The sequence below is a fragment of the Rhodamnia argentea genome, chromosome 2 (assembly GCF_020921035.1).
Source record: "Rhodamnia argentea isolate NSW1041297 chromosome 2, ASM2092103v1, whole genome shotgun sequence".
In the NCBI taxonomy this organism is placed as follows: domain Eukaryota; kingdom Viridiplantae; phylum Streptophyta; class Magnoliopsida; order Myrtales; family Myrtaceae; genus Rhodamnia; species Rhodamnia argentea.
Genome location: NC_063151.1, coordinates 20893002 through 20920081, shown reverse-complemented (window position 1 = coordinate 20920081; position 27080 = coordinate 20893002). Strand labels below are relative to the sequence as shown.

General features: G+C 38.9%; 2 protein-coding genes across 5 annotated transcripts; both read left to right on the top strand.

Annotated features, from left to right (window-relative positions):
- Positions 1-2656: 2656 nt before the first annotated feature.
- On the top strand, positions 2657-8663 carry LOC115739511 (probable mitochondrial adenine nucleotide transporter BTL3). 2 transcript variants are annotated; one of them, XM_030672637.2, is made up of 4 exons: positions 2657-3371; positions 4392-4695; positions 6831-7298; positions 8331-8663. In XM_030672637.2, the coding sequence occupies exons 1-4, from the start codon at positions 2929-2931 to the stop codon at positions 8457-8459; spliced, it is 1344 nt and encodes a 447-aa protein (XP_030528497.2). In that variant the 5' UTR covers positions 2657-2928; the 3' UTR covers positions 8460-8663. The 2 variants fall into 2 exon arrangements, with proteins under 2 accessions (XP_030528497.2, XP_030528498.1); XM_030672638.2 differs by lacking the exon at positions 8331-8663 and adding an exon at positions 7954-8305 and having other exon boundaries at positions 2658-3371.
- Positions 8664-13726: 5063 nt separating this feature from the next.
- Positions 13727-19106, top strand: LOC115739512 (transmembrane protein 135 homolog). Of its 3 annotated transcripts, XM_030672639.2 has the most exons (9): positions 13727-14240; positions 14341-14481; positions 14599-14826; positions 15576-15783; positions 16467-16603; positions 17251-17331; positions 18373-18439; positions 18523-18806; positions 18938-19106. In XM_030672639.2, the coding sequence occupies exons 1-9, from the start codon at positions 13918-13920 to the stop codon at positions 18942-18944; spliced, it is 1476 nt and encodes a 491-aa protein (XP_030528499.2). In that variant the 5' UTR covers positions 13727-13917; the 3' UTR covers positions 18945-19106. The 3 variants fall into 3 exon arrangements, with proteins under 3 accessions (XP_030528499.2, XP_048131094.1, XP_048131095.1); XM_048275137.1 differs by having other exon boundaries at positions 18523-19106; XM_048275138.1 differs by having other exon boundaries at positions 14105-14240; positions 14319-14481; positions 18523-19106.
- Positions 19107-27080: the final 7974 nt, after the last annotated feature.

Genomic DNA, 27080 nt, shown 5'->3' with positions numbered 1-27080 from the left:
ATCGAGAGGATGCCGAATGTAAAGGCATACTCGAGGCACTACAACGGGTGTTGGAAGTGACGGGTGGAGACCGAAAAAATGGACACGATGGAAGATTTTTAAAAAATTTCAATCCTACTTTAAATTACACCAAATATACGATGAGAACTTCTACAACTTGTGATCAGATTTTTTATAACTCGGAGTATTGGATGGTTTTGCACCTATCTCACCTCAAAAGCTAGTTTAAAGAATGAAGGTTTTCCTCACATCAATAGACCTACCACCAACATCTTTCACAACCGATATAGAATAATCCCAACAATCTCCCCCTCACATATCGGACTTGGATAGGAGCCACAACAACTCGTACATCTCCCATATAACTATTGAGTTCAGACTTGTTCATAAACTGGTGGACTCTCCCCCTCACACATCGGGCATGGATATGAGCTGCAACAACTTATATCTATCACGTAAGATTGTTGAGTACATATTTGTTGGTAATCTAGATTCTGATACCAATGTTGAGGCTTTCTCTCACTCTTAAAATTCGACCTCCAACCACGTCCACAATATGGGATAGCCCCAACAATATTTCTCTCACACATTAAACATTGGGTTGAAGCAACAACAACCCGTATGTCTCCCACCCCTTCCACAATGTGGGATAACTTCAACAATCTTTTCCTTACACATTAAACCTTGGGTAGAAGCAGTAACAACCCGTATGTCTCTCATGTGATTGTTGATCTAGATTTATTAGCAATAACCATATGTCTCCCATGTGATTGTTGATCTAGATTTATTGGTAACTTGAATTTTAATACCTGTGTTAGGTGGTCTTGGGTCTATCCTATCTCAAAAACTAGCTCAAATGATGAGACTTTTATCACATTATAAAACGACTACCGGCCCCTTCTACAACCGATGTGAAATAACTCTAAACTTTGCCTTACGTAAAGTTACCAGAGTACGATTAATTTTTAGATTTGAAATTACTGCTTGTATGCTTAGTATTAGCCATAATTCATAAGAACATTCTGGAGTCTTAGTAAGAAGGGAAAAGATTAAGGATGTAATTGGTTTGAGATATCACATTATTCGAGAAACCTTAGATTCTATTGGAATAAAGGATTGTCAACAAACGCGTTTCCTGGGTAATTTTTTTTATCATTTCGTCAAAGACTAAGAGTACTTCCAATTTTATGAATTTTTCTATAATACTCTTTTCTTGAATATCAATAAAAAAAAATTCGAATTACCTAATATTCCCCCAATTGGTAATCCCAAATTCAAGATATTTATTAAATGAGAGAAATCCACCAAGGCAAAAATACTATAGCTATGACATTTCCCCTCGATTGTAAAATGAACCAATTGCCACTTCACAGAAATACAAGAGCATCCCTACAAAATCTAAAGGCATGATAAAAAAAAAATCTTTAACTTTAGCATTTGTCTTAATTATATCCAAAAAAAATTTATCTCATGAAAAATCCCAAACTTTTACTTTTTTTTCCCAATTCTATCGACCTAATATAAAAAAAAATTGAACTTTAGTATATGTCCCAATTATATCTAAAATTTTTTCTATCTCATAAAAAAGTTCTGACTTTTACTTTTACCTCAATTCTACCACAATTAGTCTTCTATTCATAGTCATCATTAGTTAATCTTATGCAACATTTTTATGTCATTAATGAATTCTAAATCAGCAAAACCGACATAAAAACCTCCCATAAACTTCTCTTTTATTGTCTGTCTCCGATACTCATTGATGGGAGATACGGAGCTACTCAAGATGGCATGTTTCGGATCCTTCAAGTGGAGATTTGATTATTTGTACGAATGATCTCAAATCTCGTCATCCTTAAAATCTTATGTTTTCGAATATCGAAGACTCATTGGTAAGTTCATAGAAAAAATTCGAGCTACGTAAAATTAACTAACGGTGATTATGGACGAAACGTCGATAACGATAAAATCGAGATAAAAGTGAAAGTTTGAAATTTTTAGAGAAAAAATCACCAAGAACCCCGAACTATATCAACTATGACACATTTACCCCAAACTTTTTTTGTGACACCAAAAACCCCAAACTTTTACTCATACGACACATTTACCCTAAACTTTTTCTTATGACATCGAAAACCCTAAACTTGTACCCGTATGACATATTTACCCCAAAATATTTTTTTGTGATATCAAAAATCTTAAACTTATATTTATGTGACACATTTACCTCAAAATTTGGGATAAATGTGTCACATGCCTATGAGTTTGGAGTTTTTAGTGTTACGATAAAAAGTTTGGGATAAATATGTCACACGAGCACAAGTTTGAGGTAAATGTGTCACATGGGTACAAGTTTAGGACTTTTTGTGTCACAAACAAAAGTTTGGGGTAAATATGTCACCGCAAACATAGTTTAGGGTTTTTGGTGGCTTTTTCCTAAATTTTTATGAGACAAAAAAAAATTTGGATATAATTGAAATAATTGCTAATATTGAGTTTTTTTTATATTAGGCTGATAGAATTTGAACAAAATAGAAATTAAAGGTTTTTTATGAGATAAATTTTTTTCTGGATATAATTAGTACATATGTTAAAATTGATGGTTTATTTGGGTATTGAGCCAAGCCAAAATCCAAAACATTCCATACGAGAAAAAGAACGAAAAGTCAAATATCAGAGGAAGGGAAGCTCTCGGTTTCGCGGAGGCGGAGCTTCTTCCGATGCGCGGTGCGGCGATGGAAGCGAGGCCGAACCCGCCATTTTCCTCTTCCAACGCTTCTTTGACCTCAAATCTTGTCCTTTCACAACTTCGCCACTAACCCATGAAATCTACACTGAAATTTCTCCAATTCTTCTTGAACCAGTTCATACAACAAGACACTCCCTTTCAATCTTCAATTCTTGTTCTTGTTCTATTTTTTACCACCTGCAATGCCGAGTCTGCAACTGTTCTTGCGAAACATACAGATACAGTCGAATGAAGGGTCTCAGAGCCCGTCGAATGGAGACTCGGATTCGAGTCCTGTTGTTTCGGTGAACGGGGGATTATTTCTCGACCCCACTTTGCCTTCTTCGTTTCTTCATTTGATTCCGTTGAATAGTAATTGTAGCATTATGGCGTGCCAGAGAGAGAAGAGGGTTTATCGCCCCGGGTTCTTGTCGGTGAGCTTGAGGGGTGGTGATGGGATTGTGGAGGAGCCTAGCGTGGCCTTGTCGCGGAAAAATGGAGACCAGAGCTCGGGCCCGAAGGAGCGTACGAGTGTCGTTTCTACCGAGAGGAAGAGGAGGAAGGTGACGGTGAGAGGGAGAGGCATAGGTGCTGTGAACACCACTAAGCACTTGTGGGCTGGCGCTATTGCAGCCATGGTTTCGAGGTCAGTGATTTCTTTTCGTGCTCTCGTAAGCGATATCTTTTCTTCTCTAGTAAAGGGAGTGCCTCTTTCGTAATGTAAGGTTGTGTAGGTTAATGGGGGGGACATAGCTATCATCACCAAGAAAATGGGTCAAACAGATGCGAGATGGGATGTCCATCAACAAATGCATTTCCTTGTTTATTTTAACGTGGGCTAAACCTAATGTACGCGTAAATCTTTCTTGTGTTCTACCGAAAACAATGGAAAATGTTTGTGATAGATGATTAATACCTGCCCCTGTGGTTTCTACCCGTGATGTGGAGAATTAAATCTTGATTTTAGGAGGCATCTGCCCCTGTTCAACATATATATGTCGGTATACCTTGGCTAGTTAACGAAATTGGTATACTAAGTGACGGGGCCGACTCATATTGGCATTGAACGTGGCAGTTTTACTTGAACGTCCAGTTACAATGTTGTCACTCAAGTTTGTAGATCAATTTGGTCCACCGGTTATACTTTTCCTAGCATCATTACCAAAAAACCAAATACAGTTATGTTTGCTTTTCAAATGGCATTGGCAATAGCCCATTGGTCCTGCTATGATGCTTGAAACTTGATGTGGGACTACCATTGTTAGGTTGTACTTTAAAAAATTCAGAACTTGACCTCTTTCTTCTTAACAGCTGATTAATTTTCTTGTGCCTCTGCCAACTCAATCAGTCTGATCATGTTATGTGAAGTAATGCATTGAGGGAGATGTAATTATTTTTATAAGTGTATGAATTCTTTAAGGAAAGACTTCCTTTTGGAAACGTGATACATTTTGCACACTGACAACAATGTTGTGGTCATGTGGGCAAGGAATTTGATCAAGGAGATATGATTTAATATTGATAGCCACAAATCTTTTGTTCTACATGGGAACTTCTTAATATTGTTTATTACATAATCGTGTAAAGGGGCGAATTCCCATGTCTTTTGTTCTTTTGATACTAACTTCTCCACTGTAGTTGATTGTGGTGAATGTCGATTTGCCAGAACTTTTGTTGCGCCACTTGAGAGACTAAAGCTGGAGTATATAGTTCGTGGAGAGCAGAAGAATATTACTGATCTCGTGAGGACAATTGCAGCTACACAAGGTTTACGTGGCTTTTGGAAGGGAAACTTAATCAACATTCTCCGTACAGCTCCATTTAAAGCTATCAACTTTTGTGCTTATGATACCTACAGAAAGCAATTGCTTAGATTTTCTGGAAATGATGAAACTACGAACTTTGAGAGGTTTATTGCTGGTGCTGCAGCTGGCATCACTGCCACTGTCCTTTGCCTACCACTTGACACTGTATGGCTCTCTCTCTCTCTCTCTCTCTCTCTCTGTTTTAACTTAAACTCGCTTTACCCATGAGAAGTATAAATACTTATGGCATTGCACGAGCATTCAAGTGTACAAAACATTATTTTTCTTGTTGTTGAGTCTACTGCACAAGATATGAAGGGGAAGAAGTGAGTGAAAGTTGTATTAGAAACATTGTACCTATATGTGCGTTGAGTTTGATAAGCTGAGAGAGCCTGGGAAAATGAAACTTTAGAAAAAGGGAGGAAGGGATATGGAGAGGGCGTACACATTCAGCCACTTCTGGAATCTTGAATTTTGCAAATGATTAGAACCAAAGAAAGATAAGTTTGCCATTAAGAAGTTATTGAAAGCAATCGAGATCCTCCATTACATTCAAGAGAATATATGCTGGGTTGGCCAGAACCAAGAGCCTTTGAAAAATTGTCCAAAAGTAGACTAAAGCTCAGTTGGGTTAGGTTTATCATATATATATGAACTTATCATACGAATGCTATGTGGAGTATGTCCGCCACAATAGACTTGAGGGCATGTTTTCTCTACATAGCTAAATAGGGAATCTCAAAAAAAGAAAAGAAAGAGAGAATACATTGATGTATAGTGGAGAAAAAAGGGTAAAAAAGTATCTTTTGGTGCTTCTTAGGTGTCTGCTTATAGAAGCTATAGTGAGCGAATAGTTTTTTTTTTTCAATTCACTCAGTCCAAATTTGGAATTCTTTAGCAACAGGCATGTCAATCTGTTGAAAAATTTGCAGCTGATCGAATTGTAGGTGATGTGACTTATCTTGAATTAAGAAAATACAGGTGGTTCAAGCTTAGTAGTTTCAGGAATGATAGAATACTTGAAATGCTCCAAGATTTTTGTCTTGCAACGTTGTATTTCCCTCTATCCCTGGTGCTGCAGTTGACTTTAGATTGTGCTGAATATTAGTTTCACGACCTGGGTGTTTAATTGCCATTCTATATTGATGTAGCTAACGTGTTTATTTGTATTATTTCTGAAATGATTTCTTTTGTCATTAGAAGAGTCTGGTGCAGCGAAGTCCTGCGTAATAGTAAAATGCTCTTTTGGAACTCGGGTTTTGGCCCAGATCCACCAAAAGATGTTACTTTTAATGTAAAAAAATCTATGGAGGGCAGCTTAGGGAGGACATCTCTATTCACTGCCTTCTTTACTTGAGGGGATAAAAGGTTTCTGCTTGGGTGAAGGATCCTGGAAACTTGACCCTTTGATCAGTAAATCTGGATCTTATGGGAAACTTGCTAGCGCTTGTCCAGCTCATGTATGTTGGCGAGACAATCATCTTTTCCTGCTATGGACTTATTTAAATCAGAGAGCATCTGCTCTAAATGACAGTTAGACTATGTTTGGAAAGCTGAGGAGAGGAAAATGAGAGGCTTGTGGAAATTTTTTTATGTTCTCCCTCTCAAAAGTTTCAATTTTTACCTTAGTCTTTCTTCCACACTCAGCTCTTGTATTCCTCCTCTCCTTGGCTTTTGAAACATAGCCTTAAGCTTGATTTACATAATTCAACATTGACTGATGGAACCTCGTGCAGTGCACAAAGTGGGCATTTTAACGTCGGAAAAACCTTCTTTCTGTTAGACTCCATCACTTAATCATAATATTTGGAGGCCGCCATATTGCAACCTCCATAGAAAAATGTGTGAGCTATGTATAAAATGAAATATCACGTAGTGAATGGACCCAAGCAAATGGTTAGAAGCTTACCACGATGTTATTAGTCGCAGCAAACCAAGTCTACCTTTCAAGTACCGTTTAATATTATAGACAGTGTACAGTGTTTCCAGCCTTGTAAGGTTGCAGTATGGTTGATGAAGTGTTGCTCTCTAGGATAATATTGGTATATCCTGAATTTTATTCAATTCTATTAGATTTGAGTGGACTTGAACAGCTTGTCAGCTAACATATCTTTCTGTTACAAGTTTATGATAATGGTTCACTGCTTGGGGCAGCAAATTTGGAGATATTTATTTCTGTTTCTCCTCTCCAGTCCTTCTAAATTGACTAGGTTTGGACTTTCGGTTTTTAATAATCTCGCTCTTTTTTCTGTTAACATTCTTAAGCTTGAGAAACCTATGACCTCCTGTTTCTCTTGTAGATTAGAACTAAGCTGGTGGCACCTGGCGGAGAAGCATTGGGCGGTGTGATTGGTGCTTTCGGATACATGATTCGAACCGAAGGATTCTTTTCCCTTTACAGGGGCTTGGCACCTTCCATACTTAGCATGGCTCCTTCAAGTGCAGTTTTCTACGGAGTGTATGATATATTGAAATCGGCTTATCTGCATTCACCGGAGGGAAGAAAACGAATCCAGAATCTGAATGAACATGGGGAGGAACTGAATGCTTTGGACCAGCTGGAGCTGGGGCCTGTAAGGACACTGTTTTATGGTGCTATATCGGGTGCCTGTGCTGAAGCGGCCACATACCCATTTGAAGTGGTTAGGAGACGGCTCCAGTTGCAAGTGCAGGCAACAAGATTGAGTGCCATTGCAACTTGTGCCAAGATTATCGAGCACGGAGGAGTTCCAGCTCTTTATGCCGGACTTATTCCCAGCTTGTTACAGGTAGATATATCTAGCTCACTGGACTTGTACCCTGCTTTTATAACTAGTTCCATCGAGCCATTTTGCTTTACTGGTGCTTCTAATAGTCGACTCTTCGTCATTACATTTGGCTTCACATGATTGATCGGTGTCAATTTATGTATTGTTGTCATTAAATTGCCTTTTATTTTTGAGATTGGAGATTTTGATTGATTTGATGGTGTGACATGTTGAAAATTTCCAAGCTATCGAGTCAGCAGATGTCATGTTTCATGTCAAATTGTTGAACTGGCCCAAAAATTTTACATATTGCTGATTACTATTTGCTATTGTCTGCATCGAGAGTAGCGTATGTGTGTGGAATGTCAAACAAATTAATCTATGTATCACAACACAAGGAAGTAAGGAGGTGTATGGTCGTTTACTCTTACCTTAACAAGATGATGATTGTGTATTGGAAAAGAAATCAATATGATTAAGTAGGAGGTAAGTGAGTTCTATTATACATGCCAGTTGTTGTCATATCAAACATGTCCTCATCAAATTGAGCAAAAGAAAGAGATGTTGTAGCTTTGTCCTCCGATCTTAGTGATGCTCATCTTGATTCTACTAACCTACTAACTGTTCCTTGCATGTACGGTTTTCCCATAAAAGGTCTGATGTCTTTCTTCTCCAGGTACTTCCCTCTGCTGCGATTAGTTACTTTGTATATGAATTCATGAAGATTGTTCTGAAAGTGGAATGACCAGAACTCTACACCTTTGGCTGTCCAATGAACCTGGCATACGCGCTGTACAATGAATCGCCAGAATTAGACTCACCTTCAGTTGGTGGGTGTTTGTCAGTTGAATTGGCAGATTGTCTCCTCAGAACACTTATCTAATGTGAAAAGAGAGGGGGACAAAAAAAAACCACCTCAATCTGTCAGCCGCCGCGAAGTTTCTTCTCGTATCTACATGCAAGAGTTGATTTAGTCTGAGTTTCCATATACCAGTAGAATAAAACATTGGATGGCCACAATTGCTAACGTATAAAAAAAAAAAAAATTTACGGGTTTTCTACCAGATGAGCTGTACTGGGGAAAAATTGGGAGGCTACTATATCTTCGTAGTTTCCTTGGAACGATTCTTAGGCAATGTTGTTGCTTTCCTGCGTCATTCACCAGTTTGCACTGGAGCATAAAAAAGCTTTGCAGCTGAGATTTTTCCTTTTCCAGACTTGTTGTGATGTTCAAATTTGTCACGATCAGTTCGTTTGTATGAGATTCGACGAAATTGGTTGGAGTATGCGTATCGATAACGGGTGTTTTTGAGTGTGTACTGACGATGAGACGAAGCTAGATCGACGTTTTAGACATTACTGAACAGTTTTGAAAGTTCAGTAGAATCTAAAAATTTTAGCACTGGCTATGAGGCTTTGTAAGTAATTAAGCCCGCATTAATTAAAGGGAAAGATTTCCACAATTTGGCCTCTATCAACTGCATTGGGGAAAAATTATCATAAAAAAAATTAAATTTACTTTAAATGTGTCCGTTTAATCTTAAATTTTTTTTTGTCAATTCAATCTTAAATCTTTTGCATTTATTCCCAATTTAATCCATATGGTCAACCGATGCTGGCATTGTTGCCGGGGTCGAGATGCCTTGGCTTGGGGGAGGGCAAGTGTTGGGTTAAAAAAAAAACTAAAGAAAAGAAAAGAAAAAAATCATTCAAATATTATTTAAAAAAATTCTTGTTAGTGTCGCCCGGCCAAATGGACTGAATTAGCATAAATGCAAAAAGTTTAGAACTAAATTGACAAATAAAATATTGAAAATAAATTAGCATAATTATAGTACATTTAGAAAATTTTTGGTAATTCTCCCAATGCATTGGCCTAGCATTCCCTTACAAGAAGCAGCCCCTCGTTTCCGTGGGATCCATGACTATAGTATCATACCCACTTTAGATTTGCAAATAAATTTAGTACCAAATATTATGTGTGGATTGATTGTACTAATTAACGATTTACTATAGTATGGCGAGGACATTTAGCAAAATGGCAAGGTGTGAAGCTTGCACCCTGGATCGAGTATTTATTATTATTATTATTATTATTATTATGTCATCCAACCATGCCACGCTCGGAAACAACTTGACCGGTCACCACCATCATCTTATGAGTGGAGCCTTACCCAACGTGCAGGAATGGTGAGGTTTGAGTACAATCAAGAGATGAGTCAATGCATTATATAGATGAATCACGCTATCCCTAAGGAAAAAAAATAAAATGTGCCTCATTACTCGACTTATGTCCCCATCTCATTGACGTTCTAATGTTGTTGGAAGGAGAAACATAGGTAATTTGCGAGCGATTTTCATTGACGTCGTTGTTTTGTCCATAATTCTCATGCGAAGGAACTCTCTTCGCCGACACAAGACCCGCCATCTTCGGTGGTGCAGATTTAGTTGATCATGCCCATATAATCAGATCCCGACCCGAGGGGTTGTGATTTTCTTTTAATTTTCGATCCAACGGCAACAAGTCTAGAAGACGATTCTAATTAGAATTGATTTTTTTTTTATTCTATTCATGGGTTTTTGTGGTGTCTCAATCCGTCCCCTACTCACTAACTTCGTGCGCTGCTTTAATGTTTTACTATATAGTTACAATGGCGTATGCGGAAGGTTAACTAAAAACAAATAAGTGGCCATACAATACACAAGTGTATGTCAAACATATGGTAGGTACACCTAATAAGGTATGGCCTTAATGAGTTTCACTAATCCGATAAGATACATCGCGAACAATAAGACCATTCAACAAATTGGTTATATATTTCATATTCATATCTTATCTAAGTCGTGTACATCATTCCTTAATTACAATGACTAGTCTATGAGGATTACGAAGAAGGTCAATCTACTCCCGAGTACTAAAATCAGACGGAAATATCATAATAGTATATGCTCTGAACTCCGTATTGTCATTCACATTCTCAATCTGACCGTCCTTGTCAAACTGGTGAGGTGCAATAGGACCTATCCACCCTATTAGGCTACAACGGTACATGGCCTTGAACTCGAATGCAACCCTTCGGATTGGTGGTCAACTCGAGAACGAATGATCTTATAACAAATTCATAAAGGACTATTGGGTCGAACTTATGCATACTCTTCCGTAGACCGACTTATCCATAAGGGTTCATCATAAAAAGCATTGTTGCATAGGAGTCGATGACTCGGCATACTAATATTCTGAAAAACATTTCAACCAACCGAGTAAGTATTAAACCCAACAAGTAGGATCACTAGTCCAAACGACTAAACCAGCTATAGAATCGCAAGATTGAGGACAAGTTCACCACGATGAAACACAAGGTACACGACAGCATAGAGTCTTAGAATCATGTCAAATTATAATCACCACAAGTCAAAATTGACCCGTGCTCAATGCTCACAATGGCAAACCATAGTTAATCTAGTAATACGGAATAGGAATCTACTTGCCTTAATTTTGCGTACAGACGAATCACCATACATCGCCGTCACACCTTGTTGTCGCACTAGCTTTCTTGAATGGCAAAGCGGCATCGGCGTTTGATAATGCGAGCTCTACGATGGCCGGCCAAACAAGAACATATTGAGAGGGAAGAGGGTGTTTTGATTCGTGAAAATGAAGCTGCAAGGGGGTATTTATAGGGGGAAACGCCTGGTGAGTCAGCACCTCGGCTACCGCCTGGTGACACTTTACGCTCGTGGGCTGCCACATGTCAGTCCCGATGCCATGTGGCACCATAGAAGTGCCCAATGACACTTTCAAGCTGTGACATGGCTTTGCGTGAGTGCAACGTGTTATCCCGGTTGGTGACACTTGTCATCGGCCGGCAGCACGTGCTCCATTTCCCCGATTATCTTAGTTTCGCACATTTTCGTCGACCGTGTCCGTTTTACATGTCACCCCCAGTGCCAGAAATTATTACCCGAATTGAATGTGCTTTACATATTGGGTTACTCCACGGTCTTTAATGCCATGCACCGCAATGATTCTAATTCTGATTTTGAAAAAAAAAATCACTTTTCAGAAAAATAAAACAACATAAAGTCTCACATCTCTCGCTTTTTCCTTCCAATTTTTTCGTCACTTTCCCTCGATTTAAAATATTATTCGGCATAATGTAGGGATTTCTTTTTTTGCATGTCAATGCAGGGATTGGACAAGCTAAGAACACATATAATTAACGTCCCTTTTTAAGCTCTATACTGTAATTGACTTATTCATTATAGCCACATCCAACAACGGATCATTGCACCACACTAAAATTACTTATGAGAGCCTAAAATCTATTTGGACAAGTGAGAATTAAAAGGTCACTAACTAAACTAACATGAAATCACACACTAACCTAATATGGTCTCTCCTTTTTAAGCTTAAAACGACTCGTTATGACGGGAAAATTAGATGGAGTAGCACGAAAAAAATAATAAATGAGAATCGATACATATATTAATTTTCAATTAATTCTAAATGTAGGATGAAATTTCGCAAAGTAAATACGTAATTATTTAATTTAAATTACAAAAATTGAGAAGAAAAATTGTTTTCAAGAACAAAAATTTTGTGCAGTTACTAAACACATATTAATTCTTTAAAACCGTAATGACCCGATTTTTTTCACTAGCTTGCATTACAAATAGATTAGTAAACAACTAAACCAGCTATAGAATCGCAAGATTGAGGACAAGTTCACCACGATGAAACACAAGGTACACGATAGCATAGAGTCTTAGAATCATACCAAATTATAATTGCCACAAGTCAAGATTAACCGGTGCTCAATGCTCACAATGGCGAACCATAGTTAATCTAGTAATACGGAATAGGGATCTACTTGCCTTAATTTTGCGTACAAACGAATCACCATAGATCGCCGTCACACCTTGTTGTCGCACTAGCTTTCTTGAATGGTAAAGCGGCATTGGCGTTTGATAATGCGAGCTCTGCGATTGCCGGCCAAACAGGAACATAATGAGAAGGAAGAGGGTGTTTTGATTCGTGAAAATGAAGCTGCAAGGGGGTATTTATAGGGGGAAACGCCTGGTGAGCCAGCACCTCGGCTACCACGTGGTGATACGTAACGCTCGTGGACTGCCACGTGTTAGTTCCAGTGCCATGTGGCACTGTGGACGTTACGTATCACCATGTGGTAGCCGAGGTGCTGACTCCATAGAAGTACCCAATGGCACTTTCAAGCTGTGACGTGGCATTGTGTGAGTACCACATGTTATTCCTATTGGTGATACTTGTAATCGGCTGGCAGCACACGCTCCATTTCCCCGATTATCTTAGGTTCGCACATTTTCATCCTGGATTGCGCTCCAAATTGAACTTGAATACTCTGTCGTACCAGCTATAACTCGTCAAACGTCTCTAATAATTCTAATCTTCTATTTACTAATCTATTCATAATGCAAGCTAGTGAAAAAAATCAGATCATTACGCTTTTAAAGAATTAGTATATGTTTAGTAACTGCACAAAATTTTTATTTTTGGAAACAATTTTTCTTCTCGATTTTTGTAATTTAAATTAAATAATTACGTAGTTACTTTGTGAAATTTCATCATACATTTAGAATTAATCGAAAATTAATATATGTATCGATTCTCATATATTATTTTTTCGTGCTACTCCATCTAATTTTCCAATCATAACAAGTCATTTTAAGCTTAAAAAGGAGAGATCATATTGAGTTAGTGTGTGATTTCATATTAGTTTAGTTAGCTACCTTTTAATTCTCACTTGTCCAAATAGATTTTAGGCTCTCATAAGTAATTTTAGTGCGGTACAACGATCCGTCGTTGGATGTGGCTACAATGAATAAGTCAATTACAGTATAGAGCTTAAAAGGGGACGTTAATTATATGTATTCTTAGCTTGTCCAATCCTGCATTAACATGCAAAAAAATCCCCGCATTATGCCGAATAATATTTTAGGTCGAGGAAAAGTAATGAAAAAACTGAAAGGAAAAAGTAAGAGATATGAGATTTCATGCTATTTTGTTTTTCCGAAAAGTGATTCTTTTTTTTCTAAAATTAGAATCAGAATCATTGCGATGCATGACATTAAAGACCACGGAATAACCCAATATGTTAAGCACATTCAATTCAGGTAATAATTTCTGGCACTGGGGGGGACATGTAAAACGGACACAGTCGACGAAACACGTACGCTGAAGTTTCCAGTTTTGAGATTCATAGTCCATTGCTCTTTTTGGCCGACTACATGCGAGACTGTCCCTCCGCTCTGTCCCGTCCCCTGGCCTTAAAAATAAAATCCTGGGAAAATGCATTTATTGCTCTTGAAATTCAATAAATATTAAAAGGAAGGAATTCGTTTTTTTTTTTTTTTTAAGGAAAGGCAAATTAGTAACGGAAACTCGCACGCACTGCCTTCCACACACGTGTGGCTCTGTAATTTGCTTTTTTCTCGTTACAGTCTCCTCCTTCTACACTTGTTTCTGGACAGATTGCCTTCGTCTCCGTTCTTTTCCCCTGCAACGGCGGCAGGACTGTTCAATCTCCCCTCACGCTTGGCGAAACCCGGTGTAGAGTGAAGGACGCGGCGACTCTGATCCGCCGGAGCCCCCTCCACACCCGCCATGCCGCCGCCGCCGCCGCCGCCTCCCGGCGACGTCGCCGTCCCCGACGGCGGGGACGGCGGCCCGGACCGCCGCGGCGGACCCGAAGACGAGCAGAACCGCTCGCATTGCGCGGACGCCCGTCCTCCTCCTCCTCCTCCTAGTTCCTCTTACGGCGGTTTGCTGGGACTCGATTCGGTCCCGTTGACCGACGCCGAGAAGGTCCGGAGGATTGTAACTGCTTCGGCGAAGGGGTTCTCGATCGGGGCTGGCCTCAAGGGTGGATTAGCGCTCTTCTCGGTTCTCGTCAGGTTGAGACGGAGGAGATTATCGGCGTCTATGAGGTGATTAAATTGCTCGGATTTGACTTGCTCTGTTCGACGGTGAGCTTGATAGGATGTGTCTTTTGAACTTATTTATAGTTCGTTCTGTTGAGTTTGATAGGAAAGCTGAGCTTTTTTCGAATAGAGAAGCCATTGTAATAGCCTTGAAGGAGACTTTGAGATATGGACTTTTTCTAGGAACCTTCGCCGGCACGTTTGTTTCTGTGGATGAAATCGTAGCTGCTTTGGGAGGGCACCGCAGGCATGTTCCCTACTTTGATTTGTCTCTTAAATTCAAATTTATCTGAATTTCCTTCGTGATAACTCCGTATGATTATTGCTATGCTACTCGTCGGTGAGTTTAGATTATTGTGATTAGGACCGGGAAGTGGAGGGCGTTGTTGGCGGGGGCAATAGCCGGGCCTTCGATGCTTCTCACGGGACTGAACACGCAGCATACAAGCTTGGCCATCTACATACTAATGCGTGCGGCTGTATTGGCTTCACGGTGCGGAATCAAAAGCAAGAGATTCGGGAAAATCTGCAGGCCTCTTACCTGGAAGCATGGAGACATATTCCTTATGTGTCTATCTTCATCACAGATTCTGTAAGATCAATATGGAGTGTACCTTTTCTTATCGCTGGTTTGCTCTACATTACCTGCACATTGGGATGATATCGAAATGCTTCAAATTTCGAAGCCTTTTTCCTCAGGCAGGATTTTGGTGCAGTGCTTTGTATCCTTCAGAACTTGTAACATGGCTAATATGTGAAATTATATCCACTTGTGGTTTGCCAATAGATTGCATGTGACATGTCGATTATCAATCTATCAGCATGAGGTGACTTATCTTCTTGAGAACATTGTAAGAATGCCAAATAGCAGATCCAATGTAGAACCACTGTTAGGTTGCCCGGATTCACATAGAACTAAGAATAATGCCAATGTAGACCATCATGTGTCGTTTATCTTTTTCCCCGCGATAGCTAGTGGATCTCCATTACATATAGGTCAAATCAGTCCTCATCCATATGGTGATGGCCGAGAAACTCTGAAATGAGTTTCCTTGGTTACTAATATCTAGTCAGCACCTTTCCACATCAAAGCAGTGGTAGTTGTGCAATCGTGAAAAGTTTTGATCATTTAATAATTTCCAGTGAGAGAGCTGGCCATAGAAATTTGCTTGTTTGGTTGAAAAGGTTGGTCATAGATTTTGGCTTCTGGACAGTCAAGGACAGAGAATGGTTTCTAAATTTTTGAGGTGCATGCGTTTTGAACATGTGGTAGCTTCGACTAATTACAGAACCTTAAAATTATTGTCCTTTTCTTATGGGAGGTACTTTTTCATACTTCAGGTCTGCTTACATATTAAAGCAAGAAAGTTTGCCTCCATCATATAAGTCCTTCCTCAACAAACATGGTGGAAAAGATGTTACCATTTTGCAAGGGGTGAAAGAGATTGCTTCCGGCTTGCCGTTTACGAATTTGCAGGCAATAGAAAAATATTACAAATCTACCGGAGTTGATGTCAAACTAGATCCAGAGATGAAGATTCCCTGCTCGGTATGATTCCTTTATATATATGAACCGGGTCGGTGATTGCTTGAATAACTCTCTAACATCGATCTAAATCCTTTACATTATTTAACATGAATGAAATGTCACATAGACAGATATGCCCTTTGAGTTCTTTTTTGTTATTGAAGATATCTTGTTGTTCTTCTCTCTCTGTTTTTCTCTTATGCTTAAACATTAATCTATTTAATTGTTATCCTTTTGGACCTTAATACTGAAACGCAAAAGGTGGTTATGAGCGTATCAGCATATAGTTCATGCCATGGAAAGTAATGAGATAGACCCAACATCTGTGCGTGAACAATTTTATCAATGCAAAATATCCATATTATTGGATAAAACCATTGCCTTTTTCCCCATGGGCCATGTTCCTAGCTTGTAATAGTGCAGCGATATATGCCTCTCTATTCAGCTTATGCAGAGTTATTGAATAGATTTGATAGGTTCCATCCTTGTTGCTCCACAAGACTTTGGAGCCTGATGACATTAGTTATAATACATCATGTGTGAAATGGTTGGATTTCTAGTGTTCTTTAGCCATTCCTTGAGGCAGCTACTTAGAGTAGATCCCAAGGGAACTCAGTAGATGTTCAAGCATGGCAGTGTTCAGAGCTTTCTTTGCCTCAACACCTTTTTGTCTATATTGACTTCGAGATATATTCTTTGAACAGATGGTACATGGAAATCAGTCATGCAGTGCACATGCTATTTCTTTTCTGATTGAAGCCTATAAAAGAGCATTGCCTGTTTATCTTCCAGTTTATCTTGTTCCTGCATTGATAGTTCATCGGAAAGGTCTTTTAAAAAGGTTGGCTTCCTTTTCCTTCTCTACAGTTGATCTCTTTTAGTGTCTATTATTCAGGAAGGATAATGAAAAGAGAAGCCTTTTACATTGGTTTGTCTTTGAAAAGCAGTAAATGTGGATACTTGTTTAAGGCACTATGGCAGTCACTTATTTCCTTTCTTTACTTGCGTAAGATTTGTTGATTACATAAGTGCCAACTGTCTCTAGTAACTCCGGAGAAAATGATAAATATAAAAAAAATCTGGTTGGTTGCGCGACTATGCGGCAAATTCTTGCATTCTTGCACATACATATTTAAGTTCAACATTTTGTGGTGAGTATTAGGTGTCCAATTCAACTCTTTCACTTGATTATCATCATTTTCATTTGAATACCCACATTGCATTGACTAGTTCTGCCTATTCATCATCTATATCATTATTCTAGTATACTACTTCCATCTTACTGGTGTTGTTGCTTAGATATAACATGCATGAAATATGCATGTGTTAGTTTCCTGCTGTTTGTCTAATTCACAATCTCTCTGACATGCTTCATCTCTTTCACATTCTAACATAATATCTTCCCGGTTAGTGAGACCTGAGAGATCCTTGTAGTATTTTTCGAATGCTTGCTCACCGTGACCATTATTCTTTTTAAACCTTATACAGGCCTTACACTATACTGGGAAAGGGTCTCTTTGGAACTGCAAGATCAAGCTTGTTTCTGTCAGTTTATTGTGCATCTGCCTGGTTAGTAATTATATCTTTCGTGTTTTCCTTCTTTTCTCAGTTGATGCTAGAGGATGTTAGAAGCACTTTTTCTGCCATCTGTTAGTTGGCTTGTGGAGGTACTCATGGGGCATTACTATTTCTATTATTGATTCACCCTTTGGCTTGTTTGCCTCCGTGAATTTGATCTTTTGGTTTTTTAAAAAATATTAACTACTTCTCTTTGATGATAATCATAGCTAGCTACTGATATTAGAAATATGGTGTATCAGCTATCTGGTTGTAGTTGTTTTAATTTGTGAAATTGATGATTTTGAATGACTTCATATTATTGTCATTACTGTAATTCTGGTAAAATCTACTCTGTAAGAAAAGAGATTGCTAATTGTCTGTCGAGTTAATGATTCTATATTAGGATGCTATCTTGCCAATTGATGCTTCAATTCTGGCTGTTCCAACACTCAGATTGGATGTATCTCGAGCTATAATTTCTGTTGTGCTCCAAGTTAGATGGTCCAATGATCAGCAAGAATGAAGTCGATATTTCATCTAATAATTGTTAAATGCATGACAAAGACTTGTAACTTGGTTCTGTGTCAAAAGGCGGCATTCTTCTGTGATTTATGTATGAGAAAGTAGAAGTTATTTTTGGTTGAAAGATTTAATTGCTGGTGGGAGCTAGGTGAAAAAAATGAATTTGTGGATGGGTTCCCTTATATGGTGAATGCCCATCTTCTGTTCTGGACGAGAAGATTCTCGAGCTTAGTCAAATGTCAATTGTACAAACTCTCTTGTTGGTTAACCAAAAATCTGGGTCTAATACAACTTTAATTTGCACTCTAGGCACTGGATTTGCTGATATCAGACTTGGTCTGTAGAATTTAGTGCATGACTTGATCAAACTGCGTGTAGATGCATTGTTTTCCCCATGATATACTAATGAAAGATTTCAGAAGATGTATATTTGCTGATACATTTAAAACTTTCAATGCATTTGAACTTTAATTCGAGGGTGGAGATAATGAAAAAATCTACTAGAAAGTTCATTCAAACTCTTTGCAGGATGTGGACATGCATTCTTTTCAGGATTTTCAAGAGATGTAACGTCCCCATGGTGGCCATGGGCACGGTAATGCTCTTTCTTGACTCTGTCATTTCTACTACTGAGGATGCATATTTGCCCTTTTAACATTTTACCCGTGTTCACGGCAGTTCCCTACTGGTCTGGCCTTGGCTATTGAAAAGAAAAGCAGGCGCATCGAGATATCACTGTACTGCCTAGCACGGGCTATCGAGAGCTTCTTTACATGCCTGGCAGATGTCGGGTATTTGCCAAAGTCGAGGCGTCTTACAAGAGTTGATGTGGTCGTTTTTAGCATATCGACGGCCATTATTATGCACTGCTATGCACAGGAGAGGGAGGTATTCCGTTCAAAGTACTTGAACGTTCTCGATTGGGTGTTCGGCGTGCCCCCTCCTCCCTGTGAAACACCAAGGTGCAAACAATCATCTGAAAATTCATCTCTTACTCTGACTTGATAACAGAACATGACAGTTCTTTAGGTTTCCTCTCACTTATTGCCCACTTGAGGTAGCTTGTTACTTATTTTTTTCTCGTGCTCTAAAGAAGCTGAGGCTCAGGATTCCGAGATTCGACCTTTGTGTTAACTTTTGTCATAGGGATATTAATCAGGTTATGGGGTAGCAAATGACACCATGTTTTTTCTTGTGCATGTAACTTCTCCGAACAACTGGAATTCTTTCGTAGCTGTTACAACCGTCGGACAATGCTTTTATAGAGTTTTCGCAATTACCAGCCTTTGCCTGAATCAACTACTGTGATTCTAGGTCTTCCCAATTCGAACGACTTATCTTTGAGTAGATCAGTACCTTGACTTATCTGATGACGAAAGTACAAAAAAAGTTATAAACCTATTGGATTGCATTGGTACTAATTCAATTCTAAATCTTTTAATTATGTCAATTTAATCCTAAATATTTTTGCTATCAATTCAGTCAATCCGGCCACTTTAGATTGGAAGCTGTTTACATTGATGCTGGCCATTCTACAGCTAACGTGGACATATTTTTAATAATTTTAACTTTTTCCTTTTTGTTCTTTCCATTTTCATTTTGTCATGGTCGGCCTTTGCTGGCCACGCCAGGGTGAGGGCGAGCGTTGGCGAGGCCCCCCTCGCCAAGCCGACCACCTACAAAATGAAATGAAAAGGGAAAGGGAAAAAAGGAAAGAAAAAAGAATTCAAAAAGTTTTCACGTCACCGTCGGATGTGTCACGTAGGATGATCGGCATCCGCTATAGTGATTTCCGAATGTCGTGAATTGATACTAATGTAAAAAAGGTTTAACACTAAAACGATCCAATCGTAGAAATCAAGTTTATACAACCAACTCAGTTGGATATTCTTGTTTAAGTTCTAACACTTATGTGTGAACATCATACGAAAATATATTAGGGGAAATTACAAATATGGGCACTGTACTATTATCCAAATTCATTGTTCATCCATGTACTTTTACTTATAATAACCGCGACTACTGTGGTATGCTATGCTATTGCTCGGGTGTCAAATTCATGACAAGTTCATATTCTCCTCTCTCTGACCAAAAAAGTAAATATTCTCCTATCAAAACCAAGGGGAATTGTGGATAAGGACCGCCTAATTACTGCCTTGGGCTAGGAAATTCAATATAAATGCTAACTGAGCCAAAAGTAGGACCATCAAAATGGGTTACAAACCTATATTCCAACCCCCACATTTAAATTATGGTCATAATGGGTTTTAAAATTAAAAGCCTAAAACATATGAGTATTAGTGGGTCCGTTATAAACCTACTATCAACTCAACTTAATAAATGGGTCAGGCTTAGCCCACTTTGGTTTTTCTTCACCAGTCTCTTCTCTCTCTCCCTCTTCGAACATAAGGCCACTTATGTTAGCGACGAAAGAACGAATTCGTCACTAATTTGGATAAGTTCTTATTATACATTCAAGCCCTATCTTTTTGCATTGTACCCGCATACTAATTAAAGATTTATAAAATATTAAAAATATCATATCTAATGCTTAAAACTCTTAATTAAGACCACAAAATTCTAAAAATTAAATTATGTATGTGACAAGACAATTTCTTTGAACTTGAAAAAAATAATCATGTCAAAAACACTTATCCAAGTATTTGCTTGAATTATTTATAGTAAACGTGGTTAATCCGATGAGAATTGCAAATTTTGTCATTAATTGTATAAATTAATGAAGAAAAGATGTTAGTGGACTTTAGCGACAAAAAAAAATCTGTAATTTAGCGACAAAAATTACTTTCATAGCAAATTTTGCAACGAATTTTGCGACGAAATTGATTTTTGTCGCTAATTTAGCAATGAACTACTTTTTCATCGCTAAATTACAGAAGTTAGTTTACCGACGAATCACTTTTTCGTCACTAAATTAGCGACGAATCACTGTTTCGTCGCTAATTTAGCTACGAAAAAGTTGTTCATCTCTAATTTCGTCGCAAATTAGCGATGAATTTGTTTTAGTTTCTATTTTTGTCGCCAATTTAGCGACGAATATATTTTTGTCGCCAATTAGCTACGAATATAGTTTCGTCGCTATTTTTGTCGCTAATTAGCGACGAATTTTTTCATCGCTATTTTCGTCACAAATAGTGACGAATTTTGTTTTCATCGCAAATTAGTGACGAATTTTTTTCGTCGCTAATTTTTCGTGGCTAAATCCTTGTTTTTTTGTAGTGGAATCTCAAAACAGATTGAAACCTATTTATATATGAAATGAGAGTCGTCGACGGTTGGCACTAGGCCGCAACCGACTATGTCATTGGTGGTGGCGGAACAAATCTGCATTGTGAAGGTTTGTACATAGACTCGGTTTATATAGACCAGCGCCATTATAACCATTGATCATGTCGTCCCATTGAATCTATGTATACATTACCTAATTTACTTAAACTTGTGTATTTCTCATGCAAGGCGGGATAAACTTCATCACCCTAGAGCGCGGATGCTAGGCCTCAATGGCGGCGGGCTCACCTAGGCCCCCGCAACGTTACAAGGGTGCAAAGACAAATTTGAAGGCGCCTCGAGCCGGACCCACCCAAAACCTAAAGCACCATCAAATGTTCTCTTAATCATGGGCGCGCCTAGACGGCGGGCGATCCAGTGACCACTTGTGCATAGACACTTACAAATTGTTTGTTCAGCTTCATCAGGATTTGTGGTTGGCAATGTGCCGCTAGACACCGGTGTGATGGATGGTGCATTTGATCTTAATCACTCTTAGCACCCAAAGCTAGCAATTGCACCAAAAGGGGAAGAAGAGGCTTTCACGACAAGCGGTATCGAAGTCAAACGGATTTCTTGCGTCCTCCAAGTCTTGATTTGGTAATCTGTGAAGGGAATTCGCTTTGCGCAAGTTACTCATTTGTCCTTTACCTTGTTGGACAAGCATCTCCAAGGTTCCCCACCACACGTCATCAATCTCCATCTCACCTTAAGTATATCTTATTTTCCTTATCCGCACACACTAATGAGGAGTGAGATGGTGGTTATCACTTTCATATTTGAGAACCCACTTGCTATATATCCTGCAAGAAAAATGACATAAACAATCCTCGAATCGGTCCAAATATATAGTGTCGTCCTTGAACTTTTAATTTGTTTAATATTATCTACGATCTATCTATAACTGTTCAATCTACTTACAGTACTATAAAAATGTTCAATATCATTCTTCTGTTGATTCATATTAACGAAATCTGCTAACGTGACTTCTAATCTGTTAAGCTTGAATGGTGGACAAAGAAAAAAAGTTACATGTGGATTATCCAAGCAAGATATTCATTTCAAATCGGGATACAATAATTCACGTCATCAAATAATGATGAACATATAATGCACTAATTTTTTTCCCTTTTCTAAAGTATATGGATAAAAAGATGGACATATTAACTCATCATTTTCACTAACCCAACTCAGCTCATAATGATCCGCGTCATCTAGAACCAGGTCGGGTTTGTCGATTTGAGCCAAAAGAAGGACTATATTGGACATTTATCAGAGACCATATTGAACAAATTAAAAGTCCAGAAACGACAATACATATTGATATAAAGTTTAGAAATTATTTGCGTCGTCTTCTCTATACGGTGTTCTAATCATAGTTTGCGGCGCTGCCGACCATACGAAAACAAGCCCATGCACGCTTTGGTAATTCCATTTGTGGACACGAGTAGAGAGAAATTAGTACGTTCTTGCTAGGGTTTTAGTATACGGAAAAGTTACGGTTAGGTGGTTCCTCCGGTTCTGCAGGAGCACTGGACCGTAGTTAGTTGTTATATTATCTACATGGATTCGAACACACACGTGCGCGGAAGTGGAGACCAATCAGCATACGGCCGCGAAATCTGGTCTCGGATTCATTTGTTGGACGGTTGGAAACCCAGAGATTAAGCAAACCAGTTGTTTATCTGACGAACTGACTTTTGAGACAGACAAACACATATTCAATATCCACGCTCTCAACGCTGTCGAACATCACCACCTCTACGAATCCCAACTTGCATACGCATAACGACAGTAGCCAATCCAATTTGCACACGTCCGCCATATGCTATTATCTAAAATAAGATGTAACCGAGATAAATACTGATGTTTTCACTCCTTAAATTTGTGCTGTGTCACCTCCGGAATACAAACTGTTCGTGGGGTTCCGCATCAAACATGGGCACCAGTGGGATAAGACTAGTTTAGTTTGATTCCATGGTTGAATTGGCCGGTTGCTCACCTCTACTCCCTCCTTCCGGGGAGAAGGATAAATTCATTGATCACCACTTACGCTTGTTAAACCTAGATTAGAACTCTTTCGTGGTGATCTTTTGTAAATTCATTGATTACCACTTTCGCATACTTCCAATGACAGTCAATAGCAATAAGGAAGGAACCAAATGTGGCTTGCTAAATCGACAAATGTACATACATATATCACGAAATTTTAAATGTCAATACTAAAAGTGGTGGAAGAATAGAACTGTCCATGTTTGAAAGAGAGCTCGGTATAACATAAAATGATAGTTTAGGCCAGTTGGTCGAGATGCTAAGGGATTTTCCGTTCAAACATCGAAGGTCACCCGTCCAGATCCTATTGCCCGATTGCAAATAGCTATAGATTAGTACCACATGCATAGGCCAAAGGCTTAAACTTGACCAATTCATGACGGTTGCAAGGAGTTTCACGGGCCTTCAATAAGTCGGATCTCCACACCAGTACCCCTGGATGAAAAAAAAAAAAAAAAACAGGTTAGGGGTTTTGTCCTATGTCCTATTAAGAACATTACCTCAATGGGGTCCAGGAGACAAGGAGACCTTGAGTGAAGGACCAGATGTTGTGCGTGCCTTCGTCCCAGTGTTTGAGTCGGATGAACCGTTTACTAACTACCCCAAAGGAGGTGAGAAAAAGTGGGTGTTCAGGAAGAAAAGTTAAGCTTCCTCAAATTGCTGGGCATAATTAATTGTCATTTTCAGTCCTCTGGCTGCTCCAAAGTTATTTGCTGACGCTGGTTGTAAATTGATTCTCACGGAAAACATAATAATAATTAAGAGGTTACGTCTTAGAAGGTCGACCTTGAGAATATTGCGACCTACTGCTTTGGTCAAACAAGAGAAAGCAAGAAGAATTTGAAACCCTAGTTAACGTTAAGCTTGCTGTACTAAGTCTATACATACGGGCAAGAGTAGAGCCATCTTGTCTGAGGAGTCCCAAGTCAATGGTCAAGTTATGTTATGGCATCTGAAATAGAAATACTTAGCCTATACATTGTATCCGTATCAAATAGTTATCGCATAACATATACACATACGCAAAACTACCCAGCTTGCGATAATAAGCGGCAGAGAGAAAAGGGTTTTTGTTGAGGAAGATGTTATAGGTGCATTTGTCCAGCTTGATGTCCATCTTTACTATTCATCTTGATATTATGAGAGCTAATCGGGATACTTCCTTTTTCTCCATATCTTTCATGACTATGCGTATCCTAATTATCTCTGTCAGGTATGATGTGCACATGCAAACTACAAGGTCACATTGGCTATGATCCCACGATTTTACTCGATATATCATATGTTCGACTCCTACAATTTAATATTCAAGTTTTACTCTTTGGCGGAATCTCAATCTACATTTGACAGCCTCCGGTAGGTACATAAAGCAAAATGAATTGAATTGGTAATATGACTTGTGCTGTCTTTACGAATTAGCTAATGAAGTATTGTTATAGGACTTCACCGGTCAACACAGCAAGAGTCACCTTTTGTGTATAAAATTTCAGTGACTATATAATTGCAATTACTAAAAATACAACTTTGAATGAGGAATTTCTAGAAGTCAATAACTTTGATTTTGCAATAAAAAAATGATTACGGATTGAGAGTGATTATCCTCACTAATTAACAGTTGAGTAAGTACGAAAGCAAAGTTCCCTCCACTGTATTCTGGTCGTATACACGACGACATATCGCCAATATCAGTATTGATATAACAATTATCTTTGTTAAATTCGAGGGTGTTTGCTGCACCAACTTTCCCTCCAACTGCACCACACCCATCAACTTAGGTCATCATACATCCTGCTGTGAATCCATCCTTGAACCCTTTTTGAAGTCTTCATCACAATTTCAATCATATAATGAGCACTTTTATGCATCTTCTCTAGATTTCTTGTGGGCACATAATCAAATCAAATTAGGTGCTGAAGGTGTCGTCAAGGATGATGTTTATTCACCAGGAATACCAGGGATATGAACAGAAGCTCCTGCAGGCCGATCTTCAGCCATTTAACCAACGTGGAAATAGAGTTGTACGAGATAGTTTCTTTATTCTTTTCTTGTTGCTCGTCGATGCCGAATCATGCATGTCGATTAAACAGAAAGTATGTTGAAAATCCAATAAACGTTTTGCTTTAGCCGGTCATCTCGTACCTGCGAAGGATTCCCCCCCCCCACACCACGCCAAAGTTGAATAATACCAGCTTGGATAATTATATTCCATGTCTCTTCTAATAAAATGTAGTAGTAGTTGATTAAAAACTGGAAAAATATGCAAGTTAAATCTGACCAAGATTTGGGTGTATGAGCAGGTCATATGTAGTGCACAGATGAAGAACCTACTCTGCGTAGAATCGGGTCGTGAAACGGGTAATTAAGAAAGGGAAATAGAGATTGATACGTAAGGCAGGTTTACATGCTGACGCTGACGAAAGAAGCCTTCTTTTTTATGTTGCGTGCATGGACGAGACGAGAGCTTCTTTTGGCCAACACTGACCTGCCACAATCAAATTATCGAAATTACGACCTCAGCCAATATATAAAAAGAAAAAAACACACGCACACAAATCCTCAGCTTGATCCATTAGATGGAGCTTAGAAAGGAAGGGTTCCTTATTTATTTTTTTTCGGACATCTATTGAGTCTGATGGCAGTTGACAACCGACTAATCTTATTGAGTGCAACAGTATCGAATAGCATGTGACAAGGTGACATGCATGCATAGCTCTTATCGTGGTCCTTGGGCGACAAATCTGCGTGACTTTCTATCGTTTCATTTGGTCGGAACGGAACTTGTACCATGGCATGACACCTTACGGAAGGGAAGCACCATGTTGAGCCCAATTTGAATAAGTTGAGGTACTTGATAGAGAAAAAAAAGTGTCTATTTGATTGAGATACAAGTGAAAGTTTAAGGGCACAAATGATAACCATTATATTATCGGGAGCTACTTATGGCCATAAGTAAGTTTTCTATTTTTATTCCTTGATCGAGTTTCTAAATAAAGAAACGTGTATGATAGCGGCACAAAAGTTCTGTCCCTAGAACCAAAATTCATTTAATAACAGCGTAAAATTCCTACGGATGCCGACCGCCATCGGGCAGAGACTAGTGGCCGGTGGACAACAGCTAGAGACCGGTGGCCAGCAACTAAACATGTTAGAAACCGGCGAACCGGAGATCGTCGATAGGGGGATTGCGACCAACGGATGGCGGCCGAGGACGTGAGAGAGAGGAGGTGTGTGATTCTCATTTCTATTATGATTTTCATTCGCGCCCTAAGCAATTGCAGGTTCAACATTCTAATATTTCATGTACGATAAATAGTATTTGCTGAAATAATTACTAATTATTGACGCGGTGGAGGTCATCGATACTAATCACAGGTCACAAACACATATAGACCGTATATGCACAAAGAAGCACACGCGCGAAGCACACAGAGAGAAATCTCTCAATTTACTCTATTTCGGAAAAATGGTAAAACAGAGCGTTTCTACCGCACATGACAATTAGATGCCGGTGCAACCCTAATCCTAATTAGTGTAAGGGAAATACTTCCCTGACAAGATTGTCATGAATGATACAATTTCAACGGTAGATCGCCACACTATCACTGCGTGTTTTGCATAAAATACTCATTAATTGAGAGATCGTATGGTCAGAAATAACTGACAGAGGTTATCAGGCTAGCAACGTCCTTCATGTAATAGTCCGTAACTTCTATCAATTAAAAGTTACGATCGTTATATAACGCAGGGCACAAATTCATTTTTAGGGCCTACCTGGCTCAAAAATGGTTACATCGGCTGCGTCTATGTCATCACTAACAGGACAATTATTTCTTTGATTACTCAACCATATTCTCCAACTGTTCAAACCAAGAAGGGCTCAGCTAGAGCATATCGATGAC

Excerpts from the sequence above, each read along its gene's own strand:
- LOC115739511 (XM_030672637.2), top strand. The coding sequence starts at position 2,929 with ATGCCGAGTCTGCAACTGTTCTTGCGAAACATACAGATACAGTCGAAT. Across the intron at positions 3,372-4,391 it reads ATTGCAGCCATGGTTTCGAG|AACTTTTGTTGCGCCACTTG; the intron begins GTCAGTGATTTC and ends TCGATTTGCCAG. Across the intron at positions 4,696-6,830 it reads TTTGCCTACCACTTGACACT|ATTAGAACTAAGCTGGTGGC; the intron begins GTATGGCTCTCT and ends TTTCTCTTGTAG.
- LOC115739512 (XM_048275137.1), top strand. The coding sequence starts at position 13,918 with ATGCCGCCGCCGCCGCCGCCGCCTCCCGGCGACGTCGCCGTCCCCGAC. Across the intron at positions 14,482-14,598 it reads GCTTTGGGAGGGCACCGCAG|GACCGGGAAGTGGAGGGCGT; the intron begins GCATGTTCCCTA and ends TATTGTGATTAG. Across the intron at positions 15,784-16,466 it reads AGATGAAGATTCCCTGCTCG|ATGGTACATGGAAATCAGTC; the intron begins GTATGATTCCTT and ends TTCTTTGAACAG.